We start from the raw sequence: 27,340 nt of genomic DNA on the forward strand, positions 1-27,340 counted from the left end.
CTGTGCTCATTCTAACTTACTCTCAAGTAAATGTACATTTGCTAGTTCAGCCTGCAATTCTGGGGAGGGGTTATACTACTTGAGCTTCTGAACTGTAAAATGAGTTTTAAAATTAAAAAAGAAACTAGCAGTATTTCTTTTGTATAATTTCTACAATTATGGTTTTTAATTGCTTTTCAAAATTGACTTAAGAGTCTCACTCTAACCAAGTATGAACACTTTTAATTCATTGGGATAAGGTTAAAGATATATGTGGATTAAAAATATCATGGACTGCAGTTTCAACACATTTTATTATATTTCTGTATGCATTACTCTCAAAAAAATCACAAGAAATGATGAAACCACATAAACCTCCAAATAAAAAATTCTGAAACAGTTTATGCTCACAATTGTACATATTTATAGTTAAGAAACATTTTTTTATAAATACTGTTTCCTCTGTAGCAAGTTAATACCATAATTTAATTACAAATGGATAAATATGGCAATAGGTATTTACACAAGGAAGGGTGTTATTACGAAAAAAAATCCCTAACAGCACTACGTTTATTTTCCCTACCACCCCCACCCCCACAAATTTCCAAACAGGAACTAGCAAAAAGCACTAAAACATCACATGTAAACCCAGCTAACAGAAAATACATTCACAAGTGTTGGGAGAAGGGGAAAATTCATCTGGGTCATTTTGAAAACAACATAGAGACTTTGGCACTTTTTAAAAAAATCTTTCAGATCTATATTTTAATGAAGTTTACAATCAAAGTTGCCTCTTTAAAAGGGAACACAATATTCAATACCACAATTACAGGAGAGAAAAAAACCATTTGCTTTCATGTTTTTCCCTTCTCCCCTTTTAAAATAGATGAATTCGAGAACTGGGAACGGGGAGAGGTGAAGAGAAGAGAAGAGAAGAGAAGAGAAGAGAAAAGAGAAGGATGCTCAAGAGGCAAAAAGAGCTCTGAGTGGGAAATGATAAAGGAAAAGCAATCCATAGCTCACAAAGTGGACCAATTTCTATACAATAAGAAAAGGTTGATTACCACCTTGGATTCTTCTATGTACACTGGGAGAGATGGACGAGCTCTGATCTTTTGTTCCAAGGCGCTTGGAGGACAAATCTCTGCATACGGAATATTTGCAAGTGTGGAGGCAGCGGCTGTCTCTGGGTGGGGAGAACCCTTTGCTGCTTTGAAGACTTCCTTCTCCTTCCTCTCCTCCTTATTCCTCTCTTTTTTTGTTGTTTTTTTAAAGAGTCCCTATCCGCATTTCTCTCTCTCTCTCAATCTTTCTCTTTCTCTCTGCTTCGGAATGTTTTCGAATTCAAGCAAAAGGAGAAAAAAGAGAGTGAATGAGAGACAGTTGCAAAACGGACTCCGACTGCTTGGCCCCCAGGGATCCAAGAAGAGTGGCGGCAGCACTGGGCGTCCTCAGACGTACCACTCGTTGAAATTGGAGGTGAGGCTACTGTGGCTCCCTCCGCCGCCGCCGCCGCCGCCGCCTCCGCCGCCGCCCGAGCCACCCGTGCCGCTGCTGCTACTGCTCCGATGAACTGCAGACGCCGCCACCGCTGCTGCGGCGGCGGCTGCCGCAGCAGCTGCCGGAGACAAGTTGGAGGCGGCCGTACTTTGGGTCTCTGTGCTGGGGGACACCAAACCGGGAGGGGTGGAGGATTCGTAGCCAGAGCTGGCAGCAGGCGAGGAGTCGGAGCCTTGTGGGGAAGATTCATGGACCTATAAAGCAAAGCAAACCGATTACTATTATTAGCTCTTTTGACTGGATTTGGCATTTTCATCCACCTATCGAGTCCTTCCCAAAGATGTTTAATGTAAGTTAGCAAACTGACTTGGTTGGATGCAAACTGAACAAAAAACTGCCTGTACAATTGATGGTTTTGTCGATGCTTGTTCAAGTGGCGCTATTTTTATTACACTAATAATTAATGCTATTTTTCCTCCGTTGTAGATAAGAACGTTAAAACGGGAAGACTTCCGAGAGTTAAGGCTGAGTCCCCACGAAAGTCCTCCTTAAAAAGGGGTGGTCAATTTCCCTCCTCCCAGACAGCATAGAGAACCCCAATTCTGCCTTGCTCAAACTAAAGTTACATAAATCGTGACACAAGAAAAGCAGGCGTTTCTGATTCAACTCGAAGGCTCCCTGTGGGGAGGGGTCTCTGGCTTCCCATGAGCCCAGGCCGCCTCCTCGGCCATCCCTCGGCCGCTCCTCCTCCTCGCACTTGCTCTCGGGTCCCTCCTAATCCCCCTTCCCAGGCCAGCGCCAACGGGTTACCTTCATGTGTTTCCGCAGAGAGCTGGGGTGGGTGTAAGATTTGTCACACATTTTGCACAAGTAGGGTTTGTCCGAAGTGTGGACGTGCATGTGCTTCTTCCGGTCGCTGCTGTTGGCAAAGCGCCTGTCACAGCCTTCGAACTCACACTGGAAGGGCTTTTCCCCTGCAAGAAAGGAGGACAGCGGCCCGGGGTAAATAAATCGCTGCCAAAAAAACAAAAAAGATAAGCGCCCACCGAGGCAGCCAGTTTATTGAAGGAATCCTTTTTCAGGAACAAAAAGACCTTTGGTGAGTGAGTGACTGCAGAGAAAGCAGAATAGGACAGGCCTAAAGGAAGACAGTGATTCAGTGATCAAATGCCACCTTATTTCTAAGCACCTTAATTTGAAAATCTCGGATACTTTCTCGAGCTGAGGTGAAGGGTAAAAGAAGGCAGTGTAGTATGGCGGGACTTAGGTAAAACAATCAGGAAATTTGAGAAAGTTCCGACAGAGAGACAGACAGAGAGACAGAGAGAGACAGAGACACAGAGAGAGAGGGGTCGGGAGAGAGGGAGAGATATCACACATGTGAAAGACAACCTGTGGCCATTGTTTCGAATCCTTAAATTCACCGCGGAAAGCGAGAGAATGCGGCCTTGTTTCTATTTCGGGATACAGCTTAGAAGCAAAAGTAGCTTCTCGGGTCAATCCAGATTTAATAAAACTAACCAGCACGGCGACCCAAGATCTGAAAAAGTGCTGTATTCTTTTAAAAAATAAATAAATTGCGTCAATGGAAGGGACATTGGAAGTTAATCCTGGTAGATCTGCCTGGGGTGTTGGGTGGCAATGGGGAGGGTATTTGGGAAAGGACTATGGAATAAAACACCTCCAAAATCTTTTCTTGGAATATTCTTCGACCTTTTTCACCCTGTTGCTAGATTTCCGAGTAATTTGTAGGTGCGAGAATTCAAACACCACAACCTCCGCTCCCCTCCCTCTAAATCGGAGGTGGGAGAGATGGGCAATTTCACAAGAAATCCCATTAGTACGTAAATTGTTTCTTAAAGGCAAACCGCTCAGTGCCAAATCGCGGCCATCTCCCTGCAAATCAACGTCTCGGGTTTGTTAAACCTCGTTAAAACCTGTCTGGCACCTCGCTTCGTCCTTATCACGTCAACAACACAACCAGAAAGGCCCAGAGAGGTCTCTTCGTTAATACTGATGTCCGGAAATCGCTCAAATATTTGACTTTTTTTTTTTTCAAGGACGGGAAAAGAAAAGAGGGGAGGCAAAAAAGAAAGAGAAAAAAGTCTGGGCTCAAATGTGACCGGGGGGGGGCGGGAAATCCTTGGAAACTGACGCTCTTTTAATTTCATCGCTTGGACTTAACTGCAAAATCGCGGGTCGTTTTGGCCCTATAAATCAGAAGATCCTAAGCCTGAACGTTAAAATTTCCGGCAGTTGTTTGCAAAATATAAACAAGATAATGCAACAAAACAAAAAAAAAACACCACGCTTCAGCGGCTGCGACTGAGAATGAGAAAGTGCTTATTTCTTATCCCCTTAAAATGAAATCAAAAGCAACAGCATCGCTCTGCGAAAGGAGGGAGCCTTGCTGTAAAACAGAATTCACTTGGGAAGAAAAGCGAATCTACTTTCAGTTCCCTACGCTCGTTTTTACAGCGCCGTATCTTACTCATTCTCCTGGATAATGCAGTTAATGCGCGTATTTCGGTAACTTTCCAGACCTCTACATATTTATCCAGAAATAAATCAGATGGATTTCTAAGTCAGCGTCCTCGGAATTGTATATTTATTGTGCAAGTAATCCTCGAAATCCCTGAGTTTCTCTTTGTTGTTACGCTCAAAAAGGACGGAGGGGTACAGCTCGCTTTTGCCGCCTTACGCCCCCACCCGCATTTCCAGCTCTAGCATGGCCGGTGCTTCGGTCTTCCAAGGAAAATGCCTGGTTCCTAACTAGATTTACTTAAATTCACGTATGGTTTTACTCCGATAGAGAAGTGCAAAACTCAGTAGCGAGACTCGCGTGGACCTTTAAAAATATTCCTTTAAAAAAAAAGCCAAAAATTAAAACTCTGTACTATTTGATTAAAAACACAGGGATTAACTAAACTAAAGGGTTTACCAGCCATGGTCCGTGTAGACGGAGGATCGAGGCGAAGGAAGAAAGCAAACCATTCTATTCGAGTTTGAGCCGGAAAGAAAGATTAAAAAACAAACAAACCCCGATCTGCTTTCCCCGCGGCCACCATCCATCCTCCGACCCTCCCCGCTTTCTTCCTCCTCCGTTCCGACTGACCTGTGTGCGTCCTTTTATGGATCTTGAGGTTCTCGGAGCGGGCGAAGACCTTGCCGCATCCCGGGAAGGGGCAGGGGAAAGGCTTCTCGCCCGTGTGCACGCGGATGTGGTTGACCAGCTTGTACTTGGCCTTGAAGGGCTTCCCTTCGCGCGGACACTCCTCCCAGAAGCAGATGTGGTTGCTCTGCTCAGGACCCCCGACGTGCTCGACGGAGACGTGGGTGACCAGCTCGTGCATGGTGCTGAAAGTTTTATTGCAACTCTTTTTGGGGCTGCTGAGCTGCTCCGGGTCGATCCACTTGCAGATCAGCTCCTGCTTGATGCACTGCTGGCGCATGTAGCGGAAGAAGGCCCCGGGGTGGTGGTGGTGGTGGTGGTGGTGGTGGTGGGCGTGCGGGTGGGCGTGCGGGTGGTGAGCGTGGTGTGCCGCCATGTTCATGCCCATGTTCATATTCATGGGGCCGTATTGGCCGTGCAGCTGGGCCGCCGAATAAGGATCAGTTCGGGGACTGGACACCTGCCGGTACTGATCCGACCGACCGAAGACTTCTCCGGGTAAGCCCAAGCGCATCTGCCCGTTGAGTACGTTGGGGGAACCGGGAGCGCCATGCTGATCTCCGATGCCCGGGAAGAGCAGGTGGCTCTGTGCCTCCGCGTGCGGATGGTGGAGGCTGCCGGTGGCCGCCGCTGCCGCCGCCCCAAAAAGCCCGTGCTGTCCGCCGCCGCCCGCCGTCGGCTCCCCGAAGCCTCGGCTCCGAAACAAGAAGTCCCGCGGGGAGTTGAAAGGCGGCCCGGAGTAGGAACCGACATGGGCGGCGTGCGGGTAAGCCGGCGCCTGCGAGCTGAAAGCCGAGCCTTGCCCCGGGGAGAGCTCGTGAGCCGCCGCCGCTGCCGCCGCGTTGAGCTTGAAGGCCCCCAGGTGAGCCGCCGCCGCCGCCGCCGAGTCCACGAAGCTGTTCTGCAGGCTCAGTTCGCGCTCTTGCATCTCCGCCGCCGACGGGGGCGGGTGCCGGGCGAACGTGCCCACTCCCAGCGCGGGGAACTGCGGCCCCGCATCTAGCAGCATGCCGCTCAAACCCCCCTGCAAGGTCCGGGGCTCTGGGCTGCCGCCGCTGCCGCAGGAGCGAAAGGAAGAACGAAGGAACGGAGCTGCCGAGGCGAGGTCCAGGCGCAGGCGGCGACCCGAAGGCTATGAAACGGCTGAGGCGGGGGTGGGCCGGCCGGCCGGCAGGCGGGAAGGGCAGCCCTGAAGGCAAAGAGCAGTCCGGGGAGAGGAAGGGGGCGAGAGAGAGAGAGAGAAAGAGGTGGGGGGGAGGGAAGGGTGGGGGGTCCCGCTTTTCCCTGGGAAAATAAAAACACAAGGCACACAAACCCCCGGCGAAGAGATGTCAGCGCCACAGTCACACCAACAGCCTCTCGCACACACAGGCGAGCAGCTATATAGGGAGCGCCGCGCGCCCTCGTTCGCGCGCACGCACGTACCCGGGGAGGAAAAGAAGTGCGCGCACGCGCGGGCGAAGCGAGAGTGGCGGCTTCCCCCCCCCTCACACGCCACACGCTTCCCGAAAACAAACACGCCGTCCCTCCTCAGCCCCCCCTTCTCTCTCTCTCTCTCTCTCTCTCTCTCTCTCTCTCTCTCTCTCTCTCTCTCTCTCTCTCTCTCTCTCTCTCTCCCCGAGGCTCTCCCCCCCCCGCTCCCCCTCCCGGCCCTGCTTGGGTTCACTGTCCTCCTTCTCTTTCGCCGCCGCCCGCCATTCGTTTGGCCTGACCAGCTCCAAACTTGCAAGGCGCCGCCGTGGCTTCCTCAGCGAGGAAGGAAACCGGCGCCTTTTTCCTCGCCACAACCCCCCAACCGCTCACTTGAAGTTGGGGAGGAGGGAGGGGGCGGGGGAGGAGGGAGGGAGGGAGGGAGGGAAGGAAGGAGGGCGGTGAGGGGGATTGAAAGAAAAGAAGAAAAAGGAAAAAAAAAGGCCAAGGAGAAAAGAAGGCAGTCCGGAACAATAAGGCGGGCGGTGGGAAGTGCCCAATGTGCGGCCCCTCAGGCCGGGCGCGGGTCCCCCTCAGGCATGGCTAGCGCCCGCCATGGACAGACTCCAACCGCGAGAGGGAGCGGGGAGAGCCGGTCCTTTCTCCTCCTCCTCTCCTTTCTCTCTTTGGCGCGCGCGGAGGGGGGGGCGTCCTCCCTGGTCTTCCCTTCGCCTCTCCTCCTCGTTTCCTTGTTGAGGTGGGCGCCGTTGCGGTGGCTGGTTTTTATCCCCCGCTTTCCACCCGCATCTCCTCCCAGCCTCTCCCGCTAGCTGCTAGGCTGGACTGGCAGCTCCTCTCCCACCGCCCCCTTTAACAGCAGCCAGGCCATTCTCCAGGCGCCCTCTCATTGGTCGCTCCGGCCCATCAATCCGAGCCTTCCCCACCCTAGATGGGCTAATCGCTACTCGCGAGTCTCTGGCTCCGATCCGCCTCTTCTCTCTCTCTCTCCCTCTCTCCCCCCCCTCTCTTTCGCCCCGGGTAGCGGGCAGCGGTCTCCAAATCCCGGTGGGCACCTCCTCCCTCCGAACCAAGGCGAGAAACAGGCAACCTTTGGATCAGAGGGCAGAGAGAACAAGCTGGCGGGGAGAGGGAGGAAGCGATCGGAGACCGCTGCCCGCAACGAGCGCCGGCCACAGCTTGAGAAGGGAGCAAAGAAGTAGGACCTCCCCGGGGACTTCAGTTCCCCCAGGAGAAAAGAAGGGACCCCGTCACTCTGAACTTTCAAGGGGTGGGGCAGGAGGCTGGGGAAGCGGCTGGCCAAGAAGGAAGACCCGCTAGTAGGAAATGGCTCGGCGAGAAGAGGCAGGCAGCGGTAGTCCTCTTCGGAAGACGCCCTAGGGCTTGGCCGAAACCGACGGGGGTTCCTAAGCCACCTCCCCTCCCTTCCCAGGAGATAGGCTGCGCGGAAGGCTCGGGTGCAAATAGAGATGTCTGCGTCTTGTGTCAAGGAAGAGAGAGGGCCGGTTGGGGGCGGCCAGGAGGGGGCAAGGCAGCTGGCCGCACGTCGGGGAGGCCAGCGCGGAGAGGCAGGCAGGCCTTGCAACCTGGCGTTGATAGATCCGTGCGCGCGCGCGCGCGCGTGTGTACGAAGGAGCGAGATGAGAGGAGCTGGGTCAAAATCGGCTGTCGGTTCTTGGAAGGAGGTGAGGGGATGGAAATCGACCAAAAACATCCTGTGAAAATTCCCAATATTCGCTACTACCAGCAACGTAACTGGATTGCGTTATTTTGTGTAAATTGACCCCACAAAACAGCAATCTTGAAATAAACAACAACAGTAACAAGAAGTAATGGCGCCATCTTTTCTCTTCCATTTAGCAAAAGAAATAACCCGCTTGTGCGGCTCTAGAAAATCCGGAAAGCAGTTCTTCCTTTGAAATTCCATTTATTTTATGAAGCTACAATTCTACAATCGCAGAATTCTGCAATTCTTATGTTCATATTATTATTATTATTGTTGTTGTTGTTGTTACTACTACTAACTACTACTACTACTACTACTACTACTACTACTACTACTACTACTACTACTTAACATGAGCCTGTTTTTAAACAGATTTTGGAAGGAAGATTAGTTTGGCCGTAAATAATTAAAATATATTGTATGGACGCGTAGACAGGACGCCATACATACACAAGATTTAACAGTACTTTTGGACAAATCCTTTTCTTTTATTTATGCTTTATTTCGAGGGGGGAGCCTGCGCGTACACACACGCACACGCACGCAGAAAATAATTATGAAATAAAGAAGAGTTTTACTCCCAGCTACTCAGAAGTAAACCGGGACAGAGGTTGGTTCTTTGCCCTGAGCCGAGGCTGTTTTCTTTGACAGCCGAAAAGGGCTTTGAAGACGAAGTGCTGCCCCCTCACTGCTTCCCCGCCTCGGCAGGGCGAAGCGGGAGCCCCGACCCTTTCACCGGCTTTTACCGCGTCCCCTGGCCAGACTAGCTGCCCAGCGCCGCCGCTTCTCTGACCGGCTGGCGGGAGGAGGCGGAGGAAGGGGAGGAGGAGGGCGGAGAGGGCAACCCCGAGAGACGCGCCCTCTCGTTTATCGATCGGGCCAGCCAGTATAGCGGAGGCTCGCCTTTCGTCCCTTTTTGGAATCGGGAGTCTGTGGGCGGCGGGCAAAAAAACCGGGCCAGAGGTGGCGGCAGCAGCGGGGAAGCCGGTCTTGGCCTCTTCAGAGCTCCCGATATTCGGGCGAACTTGACCGCGGCGCAATTTGCACAGGCGGTGTACGCGGCCTGAACTCGTCCGCTCGAGGATCCGTTCCACCCGGTGTTAGGGAAGGTAATGGGAAAAGGGCGTCTTGGCTTCCTCTGTTTTGTCCAAAGAAGCGAAGGGAGTGCTCCCACAAAGGTTGTGAAGGTGGTCTTCCTTCCTTTCCTTCCTTCCTTCCTTCCTTCCTTCCTTCCTTCCTTCCTTCCTTCCTTCCTTCCTTCCTTCCTTCCCTGCTTGCTTGCTTGCTTGCTTGCTTGCTTCCTTCCTTCCTTCCTTCCTTCCTTCCTTCCTTCCTTCCTCCCTCATAGTGGCCTCCTCCCTCTTGATTGTCCAGGACGCTTGAGTGTCTGGATAAAATAGTTCCTTCCAGCAGGAAACTCCGTGGGCTCTAACTCTGCGCTTTTCTTCCAAAACTTCGTTTCTCCTCTTCCCCTGCAGAAAGTTCAAAGCTTGACCGCCGACCTTCTTGCTGCTGCTCCCCCTCCCGCTTTATTTGTCTCCAAACCGCAGAACTTTCTCGTTCTTCCCCCCCCCCCACACACACACCAACCATGTCACGGGGGTGACCAGGAAAGGGGTGGGTGGAGGTGGGAGAGAGAAGCTCCTAGAAACGAGCCTGCCGTCTCTTTCACGGGCCATTGGCCGAAGGGCAGCCTTCGCAGCGCCGCCTTTACCAGGAGAGAAAGCAGCCGGCAGGCAAAGTTCCTTGGGGAAGGGAGGTCCGTCGGAGGCATTTCTTGAAAGTCTGGTCTGCACGGTCTGGGAAGCTTCTCGGGAGCAACTCTTGGGAAAAGACGTCCCTGGCTTGTAAGTTTAATTCTTTTCCCGTTTCTGCCTTTTTCTTTCCCAGACTGAGAAGGTGGCAGAGTTTGCTATATTTGGTGATCTTACTATTTCCCATAACCGGCCACTTTGAGAATCCTGCTCCTTGAAATTGATGCCTTGGAATCACAGGAAGTGGGGGGGGGACCCCATGAGATCCTTTTGCCTCTCGGAGGGTTTCTGCAGAAGCTCCCGCTTCCTTGGGTGCGGAAACAGATTTTATTGGGCCAGAGGGATAGGCCCCTGCATGGAGATAACTGTACAGAAAAAAAGTATATACAAAATGTGGAGAATCCAAATTCTGCTTTGCTGTAAACCTTTTCTCACGGAGAACTGCAGTTTTCCGATTCTTCCCAAACCTGCGGATGCTTCTTAGGTTTTCCTTGGATTTACTCAAGGCTAAGCAAATGTAAACCTGCAGCCTGAATTTGAAATATTTTCTAAGGAAGTGTGTGGAATGTACTCTTAAATCCCAGCCAAAGATAAAGTATCTTAAATACAGAATGCTGCTTGCTTGAGAATTAATTCCATGTTATTTAGGGGGTCCTCCCCGCCCCACCCCACCCCCTTGAATGTGCCTCAGATTAACAAGGCCCGTCTATTGTTATTAGGCTGGTTTGTTTCCCATTGAAACCCAAACTTTTTAAAAAATGTTTTTCATTCTTAAGATCCGAATCTGTCAGATAATGTCTTGAGGCCTATGCTGGAGTTGTTTATTCCTCAGGTTGATTAGATTTGTTTCCAAATAAAAAGTGTTTAGAGTTTGCATGAATTGTGCAGTGCGTTTGTTTTAAATTGTGGTGGGAGAGGAATTTTGAGAAAGGAAAAAGAGAGGATGAATAAGGTTTCCTGGTAACGTTCCATTTTTTAGGTTATTAATTCAGCCTGTAAAGTCATCCCAAATTACTATGAATTGGTGGAGGAGGGTCTTTCTCTCCCCCTCCACCAATTTCTTCAGATCTGCTTGCCTAGGATTGTTGTCTGTATCACAGGAGCTTGCAAATTCAACAGGCTCATCAACAGGAGGTTCCCAAACTCAAGATCAACCATTTCTAGGCCCTTCAACCTCTGACCTTTGAAGACCAGAAGAGGGGAGGGTCTGCAGAGGGCAGCGTCCTTATGTAATCTACACTTTGGAGTGGCCACCATCAGAACCACTACGATCCTCTCCCCTCTTTCTTTTTTTCCATCATTCTGACAGAAAGCCAATCTCAGCCAAAGATATATAACTTCTGAAAGACAGTGCTTAAAAACAACATGAGTGCACAATAGCCAAAGAGGTCAAATAAGAAGCCATCTTCACCTTCCCCCTTCAATCCTATTAACATTTATCCTTCACCCTTGGCTCGAGGCTGTGGCCATTTGGAGCACAAGGCTTTTGGGGAAGAGAAGAGGATGAGAGAGGGGGTTCCAGATGCCCAGGTACTGAGCTGCTTAAATCCACCTAAACTGTGTGTGTCTGGGTGTCAATAGTGTCAATAGAACAAAAACGCACAACTTTGATGAAATTAATCACTTTGAGTGGAAGTACAATTAACCCAATGACTAAATCTACAATTAACCCAATGACTAAATCTTGTTTGTTTGCTTGTTTGTTTACAAAAATCAGATCCTTTTATGGAAGCATGCATAATGAAAGAGACTCTGAGGTTTTCCTTGGCATGCCTTGCCCTGCTTTTTGCGGCCTCTCTCCAGCTGTGGGGCTGGCCAGCTGGCCTTGTTCTGGGAATGCAGAACAAGTGGCAGCTTGGGGATGCTTTTCCCTCCCTTGCTACAGCTGTGGTCAGATCCTTCTTGCTGACATTCATAAGGAAGGGAAGCATCCGGGAACCATATTGCTTATACTTAGGGAAGACGTCAAAATGTCACTGCTTGATTTAACTCAAAAAAGCTTCTTCCAATACGTTGCTGAAAAATAAGGGACTGGAGGGGGGAGATGCACCTCTATCATCACCAGAGACAACCGTTTAATTTTGACAACATTTACTGTTCTAAAAGTAAAATGCACACTGACATATACACAAAATGAGACAATATTAGAAACAGAATAAATCTGGGATACAGAGAGGCAGCGATTACAAATGATGTCTTTCCTCTATCCCTTTGAATGTGACAGTTTAATTTCAGATGGATAAATTGATCTCTAATTGCCTAAAGATGGTTAGGTTGAGGCGATAGATAAATGATAGAAATATATTTATATATTCTATATACAGAGAGAGACAGATGGTATTTATTCTGTAATACCATACATTTAACAACCTAGTTATCTTTTCACTATTAAAAAGAGTTATAATATTCCTTTTAATTAGGGGACAATATATTGGCTGCTAATCTGAGAGAATGCAGCATGAATTTAGCTTTTTGGCTACAATCTCACTGAACTATGGGTAAGTCTTACTGAATTCTATAGATTTATTTTTGAGCAGCCACATACACACATTTCAAATTATTTTGGAAAGCTTCAAGGTATTTTTTTGTATCAGCTGGTTCAGAAATAAGTTCAATTAAATTAGCTTCATTGTAAAGCAATATTACCCAAAATGGCAGCCATCATGTTTATCACCATATTTAGGAAAAAAATTCAAGACCAGATCCTCATTTTTGAAAATACAGAAATCTCAATCTCACTGCATGTATTCAAAGCTGAAGTGGGTTTCTGTATGTTATTTTGGTTTGTTTGTTTGTTTTAACCTTTTTTTTGCAGTCCAATAAGCATCCTCAAATTTCTGATCAAGAAAGCAGATTAGAGCTAAAAGCACAGAGAGCCCTTAACAGAATTGGTATTTTCACTCCATTCGTTACAAATAGTTGTGGGTGATATCTCTAAATATATCATCACATGAATATTTTTTTGTATGTGCTAGGGCCACGTATCCTTCTCCCCAAGGGGTTGAGGGGAAAAAAGTAGAACGTGTACAACACAAGTTGATGGAGTTTATTTAGAAGTGTTTTAAATAATATATGTACTGGACTTGCCAACAAACGGGTGTGTAACTAAAGCTTAACAACTGATTCTTAAAAACGTACTCAAGCGAAAACCTTGTTGGGTTTCCCCCCACGTAAATAAACGTATCATACTCCTTCCAAATCTATTTCAAAAATTCCGTAGTAGGCAAACCTACCGAAGTAAGGAGGGGGATTTTTACTCGCAGTCATCCTTCATTAGTTCTTTCGGCGTGCGATCCAATAGATTCAATATAGTGCCACGGAACAGCAAAGCCCGTTTTAACTCGAGGTGCTGCTTACTTTGAACAGGATGTGCTTAGGATTGTAATGCTAAGTGCGGTTTCTTGGGGTCGCTGCGTGCATTCCAGCTCGGCTTTGCTCTGATAAATCCCTGCAGATCTCTCTGCCACTGGCACCTAACCTGCAAGATCATGCCAGATAACAACACAACCACAACAACTGTACAAATTAGAATCTCGGTAAGTATGCCTGTGTGTGTTTGGAATGGAGGTGGAGGCACGTTCCTTTGTATGAGAGAGGAAGAAAAGAAAAAGCGGCTTGCTTCAGCTTAATTGATCCAGAACTGAGACAAAGCATAGGAAGCAGCAGTTTTTAACCAGGGAAATCTATTTGCTTGGCATACTGATTATTACTTGGATACATCAGCCATTGATTTGAAACAGCTTTCGGATCAGGCTAAGGGACCCACCTGAATACCCCACATTTGTTCTATCCTGAAGAGTAAAAAAAAAAAAAAGCCCAAGGGCCTTATAGTAATGCATTTAACCCGTTCTTAACACAGTGACATAAGATCAAGTGAAATGTAACCCTTTTAGAACATAAAATCAAAGGGCTGGAAGGACCCACAGAAGTCTTCTAGTTCAATCCTGCTCAAGGCAAGAAATCTTACCCTGGTCAAATGGTTGTCCAGTCTATTTTTGAAAACCTTCCAGTGAGGGAGCACCCACAACTCTGGGAAAAAAGCTGTTCCATTGATTAATGGTTCTCCTTCCTTTTTATACACAGCAAAGATTTGCTGAATGAACACTGCAGAGCTCTAAATGCGAGAGATAAGCCTTACATTTTCAGTAGCAGAAAATATTTTGAATGGAAGCTAGCTGAGGCAAAAAGGATCAAGAATCAAACAATCCATGAAGCTCAAAATCCACACGAGGGATTTATAACATCTTCTATAGCAATGGAAAGCTTGTCTTCATTAGTGGTAGATAGATCGCCATAGCAACGGCTGGGCGTCGCAGTAAAATCACTAGTATAGAAATGGGCTGGGACAAGCTACTTAATTTACTGGTTTCATTGGGACAAAGTGTGTGTGCCGTATGAGAGGTGCGGGATTCTATTTCCTGTGGAAGAAGGGATGGAGGTGAGGACATTAAATTTACTAACAGATACTTGTGAACAAAGAGAAAATCAATCTCTCCCAAACTCCTTTATTTGAGAGGAATCATACGAATTTCTTCAAAAATATCCTGGAGTCAGGATCTAAAAAAAAATCGTAGCTGAATTAGTTGTTCTTTCTACACAATAACTTGTCCTCTTCACACTTATCTCTTCTGCTCTCCTAGCCGATTCCCATGGTAGATTTTGACAACGTACTTAACCCGATTATTGAATTATTATTATTTTGTGCTCTCCATACATAGCACATTGAGCATAAAGCGACCAGCTGGGGTGTGTGCACGTAACATATCAAGCTATGGAAGGGAGGGAGGGAAGGAAAGAAGGAGGGAAGGGCTTTAATCAAAATGAAAACTAACCCAACTTCAACTGACTTCACCCAGTATGTTGACTAATACAACTATAGAGAGAGAGTGTGTGTACGCACGCGCGCCTGAAGAATGTGCTGCCTGTTCTGCTGGCAGGGCTTTTTAAAGGATCTTGAGAAAAGCTGTTAATTGCTCTCTCGTTTTAATTATTCCCCAGAAGGCATTTTTCTCTATTCTAGAATATCGTCCCCACCTCCCGAATATCAATAACATGTGTGCACTAAAGACAACTACTTGCAAATGGGTTTCGAGATCATTATCATATATTTGCATAATGCCACCGTCAAACAAATGCCTTAAACAGCAAGCAAACAAAAACACGAACTCTAGAGAGCTGATTTACGAAACGTGCCGTGGACTGAAATAGAAAGGGAGGGGAAGGGAGATAAACAAAACAAATAAACAAACTAGAATGGAGAGGCTCATTACAGTAATTGGTTTGGGGAATATACTGTATTTGGCGAAATAAATGGAAGAACAGGTGTTTCAGCATGAAAGTAAACACCCCTTATATACCGAAATCATGAATGAATGTCAACCTATTTCCTCTGGTAGGTTTTGAATGGCCCACAGTAGTAAAACGCGAATGTTTCGCCCTGTATGTACAATATCGAAGAGGGAATCCTGGCCAGACAGGCCCGGTTTTACATAGCGGTGGCTTCATAACAACGGCGCGGTTCGTTCCCTGCTTTACTGTCTTCAGAAGCGAGCCTGCTGCTTTCCCACTCCAGGATTGAGGAATAAAGGTCTCTCTAGCTGCTGCTAGTACCTTGCGCTGACGAGACGCTTTCCTTGGTCCACTAACGATCAGCGACCACGGTGGTGATGAAGATAATAACAGGGATGATTATGATGATTATGACGATGATGATAATGATGATAATGGTTGGGAGGGAACAAGTCTTCCGCCTGCACTCATTTGCTGCTTGGCCCGAGGTAACAAAAATGACAGTCTGGCTCACAGGATGGGCTTCTTAGCCCCTGGGTTGCCTGGCTTCGGGTTGCATGTACTAGGTGCCAGTCTCACATCCTCAAGGCGCGTGTTGACAGAGTCAGGCCTCTTCAAAAACAGCTTGCCCCGTCTGTCGTTCCACAGCAGCTTCCCATCCATTCGGTCCGACCAAGAAGTTTTCGCTATCGTCCATATATTGTCCCAAACCGGACGGCCATTCCCGCATGCAATGTTACGATCCTCCCCCCTCCTTCCAGCCTTGAAGCAGCGAAGTCACACACACATACACACACACACCCCTCAAGAAAGCAATAGATGGGGTCACACAGACACACACACCTCTCTCAAGAAAGCAATGGATGGGGAGAGCAATTTGGATTAAGAAGCTCGAAATCGCGCGCAGTTCCGTATCATGTCGTTGCGCTGGACAAGAGGATGAACGGGGACGTCGGTTCGAGGGACCTGCGCGCAGCTGTAGAACTGTAACTCAGGCCTGTGGTTGACCTGGGACACTTGCGTGACAGTTTAATTTTGAGAATTCAAGTAAGGTCCTTTCCTCCTTCAGCACCCAACCTAACAGGAAGATGGAATGGCACAACGGTGAAAGAATCACTGACAAGTGTTATCTATTCTAGACACTTGGGATCCTAAACACGCTTACTAGGGAATCCAGTCCTTTGGATCCGGCGGGCTTTACCTGGAAAGACAAGTGATATTACTCAGGAACACATTTAATGAGAAGCACACTTGTTACTCGCTGGGTGGCCAGATCCTAACAGATGATTGTAACGACTGACCCGGGCGGCCCTTCCTTATCTCGCGACCTGAGGGCAAGTGAGAAAGTCTGGGCGGTTCCTGGTAGAAGGGGTCTCTCCTCCCTCCCACTCTCTCTAGGCTAAAAACTCAAGGAAAGTCTAGCAATTTTTATTGCACGGAGAATTGAACTTGGCGTGGGACGCCTTCCGCATCGTTTCCGACTGTGGCAAATTAGACGCAAGTCCTTCGCCAAAAAACAAAAAACAGCCTAGTGTCGAACCAAGCGCCAGAGCCCCCCCCCCCCGCCGCGCCTTTTCGCGCGCTATTTAAGTTAGACTAGTAACTTTTCTTAAAGGAAATGCCACTGCCCGTTTGTGAGGCTTCCTCCCGCAGCAGCTGGAGCTCCCCACGCGGACTGTAAAGGGCCGCTTTCCTTCCCCCTCCGTTTCCGAATCGTATCCCTCACTCCGGGGTTTTTTAGAGCGGGTACTTTCCGTTCCCAAATGGTAGAGGCTTGCTTTAGCCATTCCCAGAGGCCCCCACTGCGAGAGGAATCGCATTCATTTCCTTAGAACGTAGGGATTTACAAAAATTAATCTATTTGCATCAATGTAAGAAAAACGAAGGGGAGGGGGAGGAGCTACAGTTTGGGGGCCCGCCATTCCCTCCGCTCCTTTTTTTCTGACCAGAACTTGTTCCTTGGGGTTTTTTCCCCCCACCTGTTTCTGAAAACGGTTCGAGTGCCTTCTTGAAAGGACCTGGCAAACTTTATGGGGAGAAAAAAAGCACTCTTGAGATGTCAGATGTCACACATCCTTCCTCCCCAAAGGGTTAAGGAAACGGTTTGAAGAAACAGAAGGGAAAGTTGGAAGGGGAGGAGATCCGAAAGGCGCGAGATAAATTTGGACGTAGTAACGATTTAACATTTGTGGAATTAATTCAGCGGACTGGGGGAGGAGGCGGCGATGATAATGCGGGGAAGAACTAAATAAGGGGGATCTTTCTGAGACTCGATCATTTGAGACGGAATTCTGGAAAACGAATTCTCTCTGCCCCAGAGATTGCAGCAATGGAGGCTTTGCTTTCTCTAAAGAAAGAGGCGCTGGCAATTCTCCCCAGCGGCTCCCCAGCCCTCTCGTCGCCTCCTCTCTTGCAAAACAGCGGCTTCTTTGGAGCCACGAGACGGCCTTGGGTAGGTCAGTGCCTGGGTCCTTAATGAGGAGTACTGGTCCACTGGACCTTTTCGGTGCCCGCGTGGAAAATGGCATGTCTGATCGGGTGGGGCTGGCTCTCTCGGGGATTGGCGCAAGGACTTCTCCGTAGAACTGAAGTCGGACAGTCTCAGCAGGATGACTCGGTAGGGAAAGTTCCTTGGAACTGGGGATGTTCCCTAGTCCTACAAGGATAAGCCGTTCTCGCCGAAGTGTCAACGACGCGCAGCTCTTAATGTGGATTATTCTAACCACCATCCTCCTCCACGCGCCTGTGTGTCGCCTTTGCCAAGAAACAACCTGTTGTAAACACAAGACTTTGGACAGGCGCCGCTCCCCAAAGACCCAAATCTGAGTTGCAGGCTTCAGGCAGGCAGGCAGGCGGAAGGACCGTCCATCCAGCGCCTGGCTCAGCTGCCAACCCGGCGCCCTACAGGTGGCAGGGAAGCCCCAGCTCCTCCCCACGCAACTCTGGACCAGAGTCAGCCGCCTCGGCCGCCGCCACGGGCCGCTCGCTCGCTTGGCGCTTCCTCGGCGACGAGGCGCGAACTTTCCCCCCTTCTTTATCTCCCTTTCGCTTTTCCGCCGAGGGCAACTATTTCGGGGGAGGGAGGGGGAGAAGGAACTGCGGAGCAAGTGCGAAGAAAAAAAGGGGGGAGGGGGGAGAGGACGCAGGCAGGAGCGCGAGGGCGGTTCCCCGCTGAGCGCCCGGCCTGAATGGGAGCCAATCGCGCTGCCCTGGCCTCTGCCAATCATCGGTCTCCCTCCAATCCCACCCGCGCACATTTCCAAACTCTGGTTCCCAACCGCGCCGCTCAAATGTGCCGAGCGCTCTGCCAATCGCTGGAGGCCAGAGCGGGGAGCGGATGGAATGAGCAGCCGAGTTGGGAAGCGGAGGAGACAAAAGAAGTTAAAGAGCCGCTTAATCGCTCCATGTTTGGCAAGGCGGCGGCGCTGGTGACGGTGGCGGCGGCGGCGGGCAGGGGGAGGAAGGCTTCGGCCCCCGCCGGGCTGGCCCAGGCCCGGGCTACCCCCGCGCGGCTCGATGGGCCATTGGGCGGCGGAGGCGGAGGCGGCATGGAGCCCGCGCTGAGTTGCAAGAGGAGTCCCAGCCTGCGCTTGGCCGACTCCTTCGGCGGCAGCGGCGGCGGCGCCACCGGCGGCTTCCATCCCTTGCACCCGGGGGACTTGGGCTCTTCGGACCCGGCTGCTACCGCCCCCTTCGGGCCCGAGCACGTGGCGGCGGGGGCGCTCAAGCTCAGCCCAGCCAGCCCCGAAGCGACTTTCGCCGCGGCCGCCTCTTTGCAACCGGCCGGCAGCGGAGTTGGCGCCAACGGCGCGTCTCCCGGCTCGGCTAGTCAGCCTTACGCGGCGGCGGGCCGGGAGCTGGCGCTGCGGCGGGAGCCGGGCTTGCGGGGGGATCCGCCGCAGCTCCAACAGCCCCCGGCGGCCGCCAGCTCGCCTATGTTCATCTCCTCGGCCGGCACCTACGGCGCTGGGGGGGACCTCCACGCCGCCGTCTTCCCGGGCCTCCACGAGCATCCCGGCGGCGCCTCGGGCGGGCATCACCCGCTCAACGGCCAGATGCGCCTGGGGCTGGCCGTGGCTGCCGCTGCCGCCGCCGCCGCGGAGTTTTACGGGCGCATCGAGCCCTTCCGCCCTTCGCCCGCCGGCTCCGAAGCCTCCTACGGCCCTGCCCCGCATGGCTATCCGGTCAACTTGGCGGCGGCAGCGGCGGCGGCGGCCGCTTTGCAGCAGCAGCAGCACCACCACTCGCACCCGCCCGCACATGCGCACCACGCGTCGCCGCCGCAGCCGCCGCACCACGCGGGCGCCGCCGCCGCCGCCTTCCTGCGCTACATGCGGCAGCCCATTAAGCAAGAGCTGATCTGCAAGTGGCTGGAGGCCGAGGCGGGCGGCGGCGGGACGCCACCCTGCTCCAAGACCTACAGCACCATGCACGAGCTGGTCAACCACGTCACGGTGGAGCACGTCGGGGGGCCTGAGCAGAGCAGCCACGTGTGTTTCTGGGAGGAGTGTCCCCGCCAAGGGAAGCCCTTCAAGGCCAAGTACAAGCTCATCAACCACATCCGCGTGCACACGGGCGAGAAGCCTTTCCCCTGCCCCTTCCCGGGATGCGGCAAGGTCTTCGCCCGCTCCGAGAACCTCAAGATCCACAAGCGGACTCATACAGGTGGGTGGCCTCTTTCCTTCGTGGGGCCTTTCACGGCCATGCGAAGCTCGGCTTCTCTTCTTCTCTCTCTCCCTCCTCCAACCCAACACCTCCTCCTTTCCTCTTTCCCTGCGTCGGTTCAGACATGTGACTTTTTAAAAAAACCACGAATAAGTAATTTCTTGGGCGCGATCGCTCCGCACCGCCGCGAGCGAAAGGCTTCCCTGAAAACATCTATGTTATGTCGTATCTCCGCCTGTGTTGGAAGTGCGGGAAGCAGCTTCAGAGCCCCCAGCTGGGAGGCTTGGGCAGCTGGCGAGCTTTCCAGCTCCACAACACTCTTCACCAGGCAGACGAAGAATGCTGGGGAGGCCTGGGAAGGACACAAACCGCCTGGGGAAATGAGAAAACCACAGGAACCAAGAACCGGCGCGGTCTGAACTTTCTCTTCTGAAATCGGATGTTGTGGGGTGTTTCCACTGTGTTCTTTAGTGTAGGGTGTGTGTGTGTGTGGAATTGTGACGTGTCTTTCATGTGGAATCCAGAGAAGCGACTTTGGTTGAGATGTAAGAAGCCTTTGGTTAAGGTATTTTTTTTTAACGTTCAAAATCTAGGCACGATTCTTCTAGTTGCCTTTATGATTCTGGTCTGTTTTGGAGCCGTTTGATAGAAAGAGATGCGCGTATCTATATGCTGGCCGAAGGGAACATTTTTACAACGCTCTCCGAAAGTGGAGAAGAAGAGGCCCTAGAAGGGGAGGCGACTGTTCCTGTGGCTACTATAAGGAGAGGGTGAGGCTTTTTAGTGGAACTGGATTTTTACGGCCCTGTTAACTTTTACGGCTTGGTTTTGATCTGCGACAGCCTTTTGATTCCCCTTAAAAGGCAGTTGGGATTTATAGTGGCCTGTAGACAGATATTATCCACCGGAGACGTTTTATGGGGAAGGTGGGCAGCACGGGGGGGGGGGAGTTCATCTAATTGTTTTCCTGATTTATTGTGTGTTGCCGCAAAGAGAGAGAGAGAGAGAGAGAAAGAGAAGGCGGACAAGGTGCAATGCGCTCTTCAGCCGCCAAAGCAAATGGCCCCAGGCGACCAGAGCGGTCGATTTTTAGGGGGAGAATCTGCCCGACCAAACCCATCTGGCTGCGCGCAGCTGCCGCCTGTTCTGGTACAGACTTCTCGGAGCCCTGTAGGGAAAGGCGAACGTGGGGAGGAGGGAGGAGGGTTCTGTGTGTCCCGCAGGTCTGAGAATAAATGATTCTCCGCTTCCTTCCCTCTTGGGTGCAGAAATTCTTTGTTTCTCGTTTTCTTTCTTGCCACCCGGCGGAGAGACAAGATAAGTGTGTGTGTGTGTGTGTGTGTCTGTCTGTCTGTCTGTCTGTCTAACTGGTCTTTCCCCGCCCGCATTTTTTGGGGGCTCTTCCCCTTGCCTTCAAGCCTCCGCCACTGGATAGGCTACTTTTCCAAGGTCTCGCTGTCCCGGGTAGGTGTAGTTGAGAAAGAGGCTCGGAAGGCGATCCCTTTGGCGCCAGGCTGCCTGCCTATAAGGGAACCGGAACGTCGGGCTCGTCCTCTGCCTGCTCGGTCAGGCGGGACAAAGGCGAGGAGGAAATGGGAAGTCAACTTAGCCGACTGGAAGAGTTTCAGGACCGCCGGCCGGCCAGGGAGCTGATCGGCTCTTGCGGGCCCTGGTCGCGGTGCGTTTCCCCCCTCTTCCGAATAGCCTTCCCGAAGACAAGAGCCAGCCAGCATCCCGACAGACGAGAAGGCTCTTCTCCCCCGCTCCAAGGAGGAAGTTTGTGCCTTTGGTTGCAGAGCGCAGGGGGTTCGGGCAGAGGTAACGCTGCGGGTGGGTGAGGCCGAGGGAAGCCGTGGCTGGGCCAGAAGTGGAGCCTTTTCTCTTCCTTTCCCAGCTGCTGGTCTCGAGGAAGAAGAAGAGGAGAGGGATCGCTTCCGAATACAGGCGAATATATGTGTCCCAGGATAATATTGGAGGATCCAGCCTGGGTGGATCACCGGGATCAGAGGTTTTGTCTTCTGAACTTTCGGACCTGTGCTGGAACCCACCTTCAGGGAACTTCTCTCTAGCAGAGCATGTTCTGTTCTCTGTGTTTATAGGATACCTGTTGTATGTGACTTTTTAGATGCTGATGGGGTGTGTTGATGGTTGGCTTTTAGGTTGTTCCTTAAGTTGTTCCCCGTGCTGCCCAGCCAGCCCTCCCCTTCTAAGTACTTGATAAACTAGTGGTAAATGAGCAGCCTGTTGACTGACGAGGGGCCTGTTTCCCAGGCTTCCCTGGCTGTTTTTGTGCCTGCTCATCCAACAATCTTAGTAGTTGCGAAGTTGAATGCATTACATTCAACTTTGCAGCTACAGGTACTTCCTTTGAGTGAAAGCTGGATTTCTCAGGGCGCAGGAAAAGCGAGGCTCCGGTTCCACGACGTCCCCTTCCTCCTCCTTCTCCGGGTTGAACTCGGTTCCCTTTCCAGGAGAAAAGCGGGCCTGTTTGGGAACTTCTCTGCAAGCCGCGAATTTTCGGGCGGCCCCCTCGGCAACGACGCCCGGTCCCTCACTCCCCATAGCGCCCGGAAGACGGAGCGAGAGCCCCGGGTGCTGCCGTGGCGCGTCCCTCGCCGAGAACTTTCCTCGGAAAGGAAGGCAAAAGCCAGGCCGGCGGAGGCGTCTCGCATGACTTTCCCTTGAAACGCGGCCCCCTTCCCTAGCAAGATGGATTGCAAGCCCGAGCCAAACGCGCCAGGGAAAACGCGGGGGGAGCGAAGTCTCGCCGTGGGAACATCTTCGCTTCTGCGGGAGGATCTCGCCAAGAAGGCCCCTTGTCTCCCGAGGGCGCCTCGTATTTCAGGGAAAGTTCAGGACTGGCTGGTCTCGACTCGCGTTCTCCCCGGCCGCTGCCGATATCCCTCGGGGTGGGGGTGGGGTGGGGGGCTGACAAGGCCTAGGAAGCCTCTACGAACCACGCAGCAATATTAGGAGAGTCTCATCCTTGCCTCGCTTGAACTAAACAGCGCCGCTTGCAATTCGGCCCCTTGCAGGAAAATATTTGCGCTGGAAAAGGGTTTCCCGAGGAATGCAGTGCCTGAAAGAGCAGATGGTGGTTGTTTGCGGTAGTTAGGAGAAAAGCCTGGCGTTGTAGCTGGTATCCTCACCCTGCAGAGAGTCCAGTTGAAGGCTGGGACTTCCTTCTTGTCCACCTGAATGCCACTTATGCCTATTGCTGGCTGCAAGAATTGTATTTTTCCTTCTACCAGTAAAATAGCAAAAGGAAGCTTCCTTTTTCTTTTTACTATAATAGTGTTACCAACAAAAATATTTACCCTTCCAGAGCAGGACAGTGAGGCTTTATGGGATCCATCCAGATAATTCAATTGCATCAAGAGTCAGATTTGCAGATGATTTTGCTTTCTGCCTTTTAGAGGAGAATTCTTGTCGCTTCTAAACGGGGGAAAGTTAGAATTATGTCTGAATAGACAGCCTGAAGTTGCACTTATTATTAAGCTGCAATTAAGCCCACTGAAAGGGAGTCACTATAGATTTCTGACATCACCCACTCCCCTGGAAGTGAGATCCTTCCTCCACAGCAGATTCCTTCCTTTTATGAGGGTACTTGCTTTGCCCTTTTAGTGGACAGTTTCCCCAATCATTGGCAAGCAGTAAAGTAAAGCAAAGCATGACACAGAGGGGAAATGAATGCCTTCCTATCTGACAATGCAGCTGGCCTGAGAACCTAGTGGCTTTTTAAAAAATACTCAATTACATGTTTAAACAGCTGCTCTTGGAAGAAATTATGTGTGTATGTATGTATGTATATATGTATGTGTATATATGTATGTGTATATATATATATATATATATATGTGTGTGTGTGTGTGTGTATATGTATTTATGTGTGTGTGTGTGTGTATAAAATTATATATTATATATTTCTGAAGATAGGTCAATTTCCCTGCTTAGCTTTTACAAGCCCCTCCCTCTTTTAATCATCAATTTATAATTTTTAATAAGAATGGAGAATGTGGATGAGGAGCAATTTTTCTCTTGCCCTGGAAGTGTTTGTCTGAAAGTCCTGTTGTATTGGATCATTGTTTCGAAAATGTTCTTGGATGGTATCGATTGTGCTTTGAAGCAAATCTAAACCTCGACATGCTGCTGGCCTGATTATTGAGAGATGGTGATGATGATCCTGAAAAAATGTGCATGTGGCAAGCAGGGTGGGGGAGGGGGATGAGAAAGGATGGAGGGGGAGAAATGGCAATATAATCTTCCATTTTTCCCTTTCTAGTTTTACAAGCTGCTTTAAACCACCTTTGCTAGAGCCTGACTCCACCATCCCAGTGTTTGATTTGACATGTAAATGCAAGCAGGTTGGCTTTCATCCTTTCTTTCTTTCCACAAGGAGACCTATGATAGATGTTTTTGTCTTTCAGGGGAGAAGCCTTTTAAATGCGAGTTTGATGGCTGCGACAGGAAGTTTGCCAATAGCAGTGACAGAAAGAAACACTCCCATGTCCACACCAGTGACAAGCCATATTTCTGCAAAGTCAGAGGCTGTGATAAATCCTACACTCACCCCAGCTCTTTGCGAAAACACATGAAGATCCACTGCAAATCCCCACCACCTTCTCCTATCCCAGGATCTCATGGGTACCAGCCCGTGGGGACAACCTTGGGTGCCCCTCTTTCCCCACTTCAGGACTCAGGAAGGGGTCAGCCTACCAGCCTTTCTCCTCAGGTCACCAATCTCAATGAATGGTACGTTTGCCAGGCCAGTGGGGTGGCCAACCACCTCCATACCCCATCCAGTAACGCCACCTCTTCTGAGGAGGAAGATGAGGAGGAAGAGACCTACGGGAACTCTGAGTCAAGAACTATTCACTAGAACTCTCGAATGGCATACACATGTGCCATTTTTTTTCACTTGGTCTATTTATTAACTAAATGAAACCCTATGGTGTTTGTATATGTAATTAATTTAAGTCATTGGACTTATCTCTTTTTTATTTTATTAAAAGAAGAATCTTTTTTTAAAACCAATTTGGATTTAAAGAATGACCCAACACGCATTACTTTTCTGACCCTCAGCCCCACCAGTCTATAAGGATAAAAGGAGAGATTCAAGGCATAGCTTGATTTGCAGTTTATGCGCAGCCAGTTTGACAGTCCCATGAAAATGTTTTCCAAAATAAAGCCAGAAATGTGGTTTATGATTGCAGTATAAGTGAATGGATGCTCTTGATGCCAGGAGTAAGCTTTATAAGCTTTGAAAGATTTATTCCGCTCTACATTTGTCATTTGTTAAACTGCCAATTGTTTTTCCTCCCAATCATATAGTGATCTCTGTATTTTGTTCACTGCCTTTGGTTTTTTTTTAAATTTCCCCAAGATCTCAAAATGGAGCACATGAATATAATCCTTGAACTGATCTTTGCATCAGACTGACACTAATGTTGAAACTCTGGCTATTCCTAGTTATAATTGCTCCTTGAAGGTTAATACTAAGAATGTTTGCATAAATGATTGGGCCATATCTTTAAATGGTGCTTACTTCCCGGTAAAGGTAGTTGAAGGAAAGAGTGAGCATTGCAATCCCAGTTGAATAAGATTTCACAAGAAGCCAGATTTTCTCTTTTCGTTCTTTTATGCTAAATATTTATATTCAGAATAAACAATAATCTGCATTGATCTATAGGATGGCCTCAGGACATCAATATTTCCATATCTTTAGGTCTTTAGTTTTACATGTGTTCATTTTTTTAAAAATCTAATTTTTAAAACTTCCCTGAGCTCTAATTTTGGGACTGAGGGGAAAAATAAAATACTGCTGGTGTCAGTGTAAATGCTGCAATTATTATTGTTTTAGGCATTCAAGGTACCTGAAAGCAATTTTCTCACTGATTTTGGTGTTATTTATAGGCAACTATTTTAGCAGGACTCGTTTATAAATTCTCCTTTTTAAAAACAATCCATCCTTGCCTATTTCTTAGTTGAGACCGTGCATCTGAGTATATTTACTTGTGAGCCAGTCACACTGAATCAAAGTATATTAGATTTATGAGAGAACAATGTCTGGGAATGGAATCCAAAGTGAAGCACTGGATCGCACCTCTCCCTCTTGTCCACCTCTTCCTTTTGAAAGAGTTATAAATGCTGGAGAAACATAATCTTTCTTTCTGAAAGAATATTTTTTACACGGCCCAGCTTTTCATCCTTGTTTATACAAAGGTTTTATAAGCGATTTCATATTTTTCACCACCTGTAATTATATGCAATGATTCAGTGACCAAAGTAAATTGTCGTAAATGGATAAACGGAATGGGGTGGGGGGAAAGTAAATTACCTTTGGCCTCGCTGCCAAGCTATTCAAGGGAAAGGTCATGGAACACTGACAAATTCTGATGTGGTTAGTGAAACATTTCAAATGCAAAATGTTGGTTCATCATAAACACCCTACAGATATTCTGAAGAGCACTAATTTATCCTCAGAGACCACTGAATAAGGAACTGGTTGCCTACCGATTCCCAGGGCTTGTAGAAATGAGTGGGAATTTTTTTTAATGTGCCTGTATTGTAATACGTAGTCTTGTCATTGTTATAAATTGTATGTGGAAGTGATTTATTTTGTACAACTAAATTAATTTATTTTTTTTAAATTTTTAGATATCATTCCATTCCCACACCCCCTTTTTCTTTTTATAGCATACAGAACACACCAAAGAAGACTGTTATACTTTTGGTGAAAGCTGTCTATAATTCTGTGGTTTGTTTCAGAGGAAACCTCACCCTATTTTTCAAGTTACTTGAATGAATAATGTAATGTGAAAACAGATGCTTTCTGCATGTCTGCTGTGCAGTGTGTTGATGTTCAGTAGTTTATAGATATATACTTGTTTTTTAGTCCAGTGCATGGTGCTGTCCATCTGAAAGTTTTTAAATGCCCTCATCATATTGTTATACAAAGGAAAGGACATTTTAATATCTATACCCATAAGTATATAAAGGGAACTTGAATACAAACCACTTTTAAACTTATGTTTGCTTGTTTTCCATTTCTTTATTTGGAATCCATTCAGATACTAAGAAAAATACAATGGAAAAGGCCTGGACTTTCACAAGGTAATTTAAGTTTTGCCAGTCTTTATTTTGGGGAAAAAATGTCTTGCTGATTTTAAATGCGTTATTTTTAATTTATACATTTTATTTTCTTGTCCTCCTTTTGGAAAGAAAAATTGCACTATTACCAGCCCTCGTGTTTTGCTTAATGTGAAACTTAACATCTTTAGAGGTACACAATTACTAGGAAGAAGATACTTGGTTCTAATGGACTTACTTCCAAATAATTGAGGTTATCATTAGGGCTGTAGTATTCTTTCTTTATTGTTCCATGGCTTTCTCACAATTTTTTTTAAAAATAACACATAAGTACCTCCTTCACATCTGTTAACCTGATCATACATAAGTAAAAAAAAGTTTAAGTGAAATAAAAATATTCTTCTTATATCTCACATCTGTGCTTTATTGTTGGAAGAGAGATGAAGAGGGCAGGTGATAACATGACCTGCTCTTCAATATTTTTCCCACCTTGGATGAAAAAGTAAGAACAAATATGAAATAGGATTAAAGTGTTCCTAACCAATATTATTTCAAAGATCTGTGGTGTTCTCTTGGAAAGCAATTTGGTGCAATTTATTTAACCAACCTAACCTTTCAAACTGCATTCTAAGCAAATAATGAGTGAAAAATCTGGTTTGAGCAACATACACCACGAGCTATTTGAAATGTTGCAGTACGTTTCCATCTAACTATAGTGGGATCATAAACAATGGGAGA

The 27,340-nt window shown here is 48.7% G+C and overlaps 2 protein-coding genes across 2 annotated transcripts; one reads left to right on the plus strand and one right to left on the minus strand.

The window, feature by feature from the left end:
- Window positions 1–274: 274 nt before the first annotated feature.
- On the minus strand, window positions 275–5,800 carry ZIC2 (Zic family zinc finger 2). Its single transcript, XM_014072648.2, has 3 exons — window positions 4,595–5,800; window positions 2,290–2,453; window positions 275–1,733 (listed from the first exon to the last, which is right to left on the minus strand). The coding sequence occupies exons 1-3, from the start codon at window positions 5,658–5,660 to the stop codon at window positions 1,431–1,433; spliced, it is 1,533 nt and encodes a 510-aa protein (XP_013928123.2). The 5' UTR covers window positions 5,661–5,800; the 3' UTR covers window positions 275–1,430.
- A 12,452-nt stretch (window positions 5,801–18,252) lies between these two features.
- ZIC5 (Zic family zinc finger 5) lies at window positions 18,253–24,543 on the plus strand. Its single transcript, XM_087726756.1, has 2 exons — window positions 18,253–19,513; window positions 23,941–24,543. Exons 1-2 carry the CDS (start codon window positions 18,253–18,255, stop codon window positions 24,390–24,392), a joined length of 1,713 nt encoding a protein of 570 aa, XP_087582882.1. The 3' UTR covers window positions 24,393–24,543.
- The last annotated feature ends 2,797 nt before the right edge of the window (window positions 24,544–27,340 follow it).

Source organism: Thamnophis sirtalis, unplaced genomic scaffold (assembly GCF_051295495.1).
Source record: "Thamnophis sirtalis isolate CommonGarterSnake01/CBP01778 unplaced genomic scaffold, rThaSir2_p1.2 scaffold_12, whole genome shotgun sequence".
Classification (NCBI taxonomy): Eukaryota; Metazoa; Chordata; class Lepidosauria; order Squamata; family Natricidae; genus Thamnophis; species Thamnophis sirtalis.

Excerpts from the sequence above, each read along its gene's own strand:
- ZIC2 (XM_014072648.2), bottom strand. The coding sequence starts at position 5,660 with ATGCTGCTAGATGCGGGGCCGCAGTTCCCCGCGCTGGGAGTGGGCACG. Across the intron at positions 2,454-4,594 it reads CCATAAAAGGACGCACACAG|GGGAAAAGCCCTTCCAGTGT; the intron begins GTCAGTCGGAAC and ends CCTTTCTTGCAG. Across the intron at positions 1,734-2,289 it reads CTCTGCGGAAACACATGAAG|GTCCATGAATCTTCCCCACA; the intron begins GTAACCCGTTGG and ends TTTGCTTTATAG.
- ZIC5 (XM_087726756.1), top strand. The coding sequence starts at position 18,253 with ATGTTTGGCAAGGCGGCGGCGCTGGTGACGGTGGCGGCGGCGGCGGGC. Across the intron at positions 19,514-23,940 it reads CCACAAGCGGACTCATACAG|GGGAGAAGCCTTTTAAATGC; the intron begins GTGGGTGGCCTC and ends TTTGTCTTTCAG.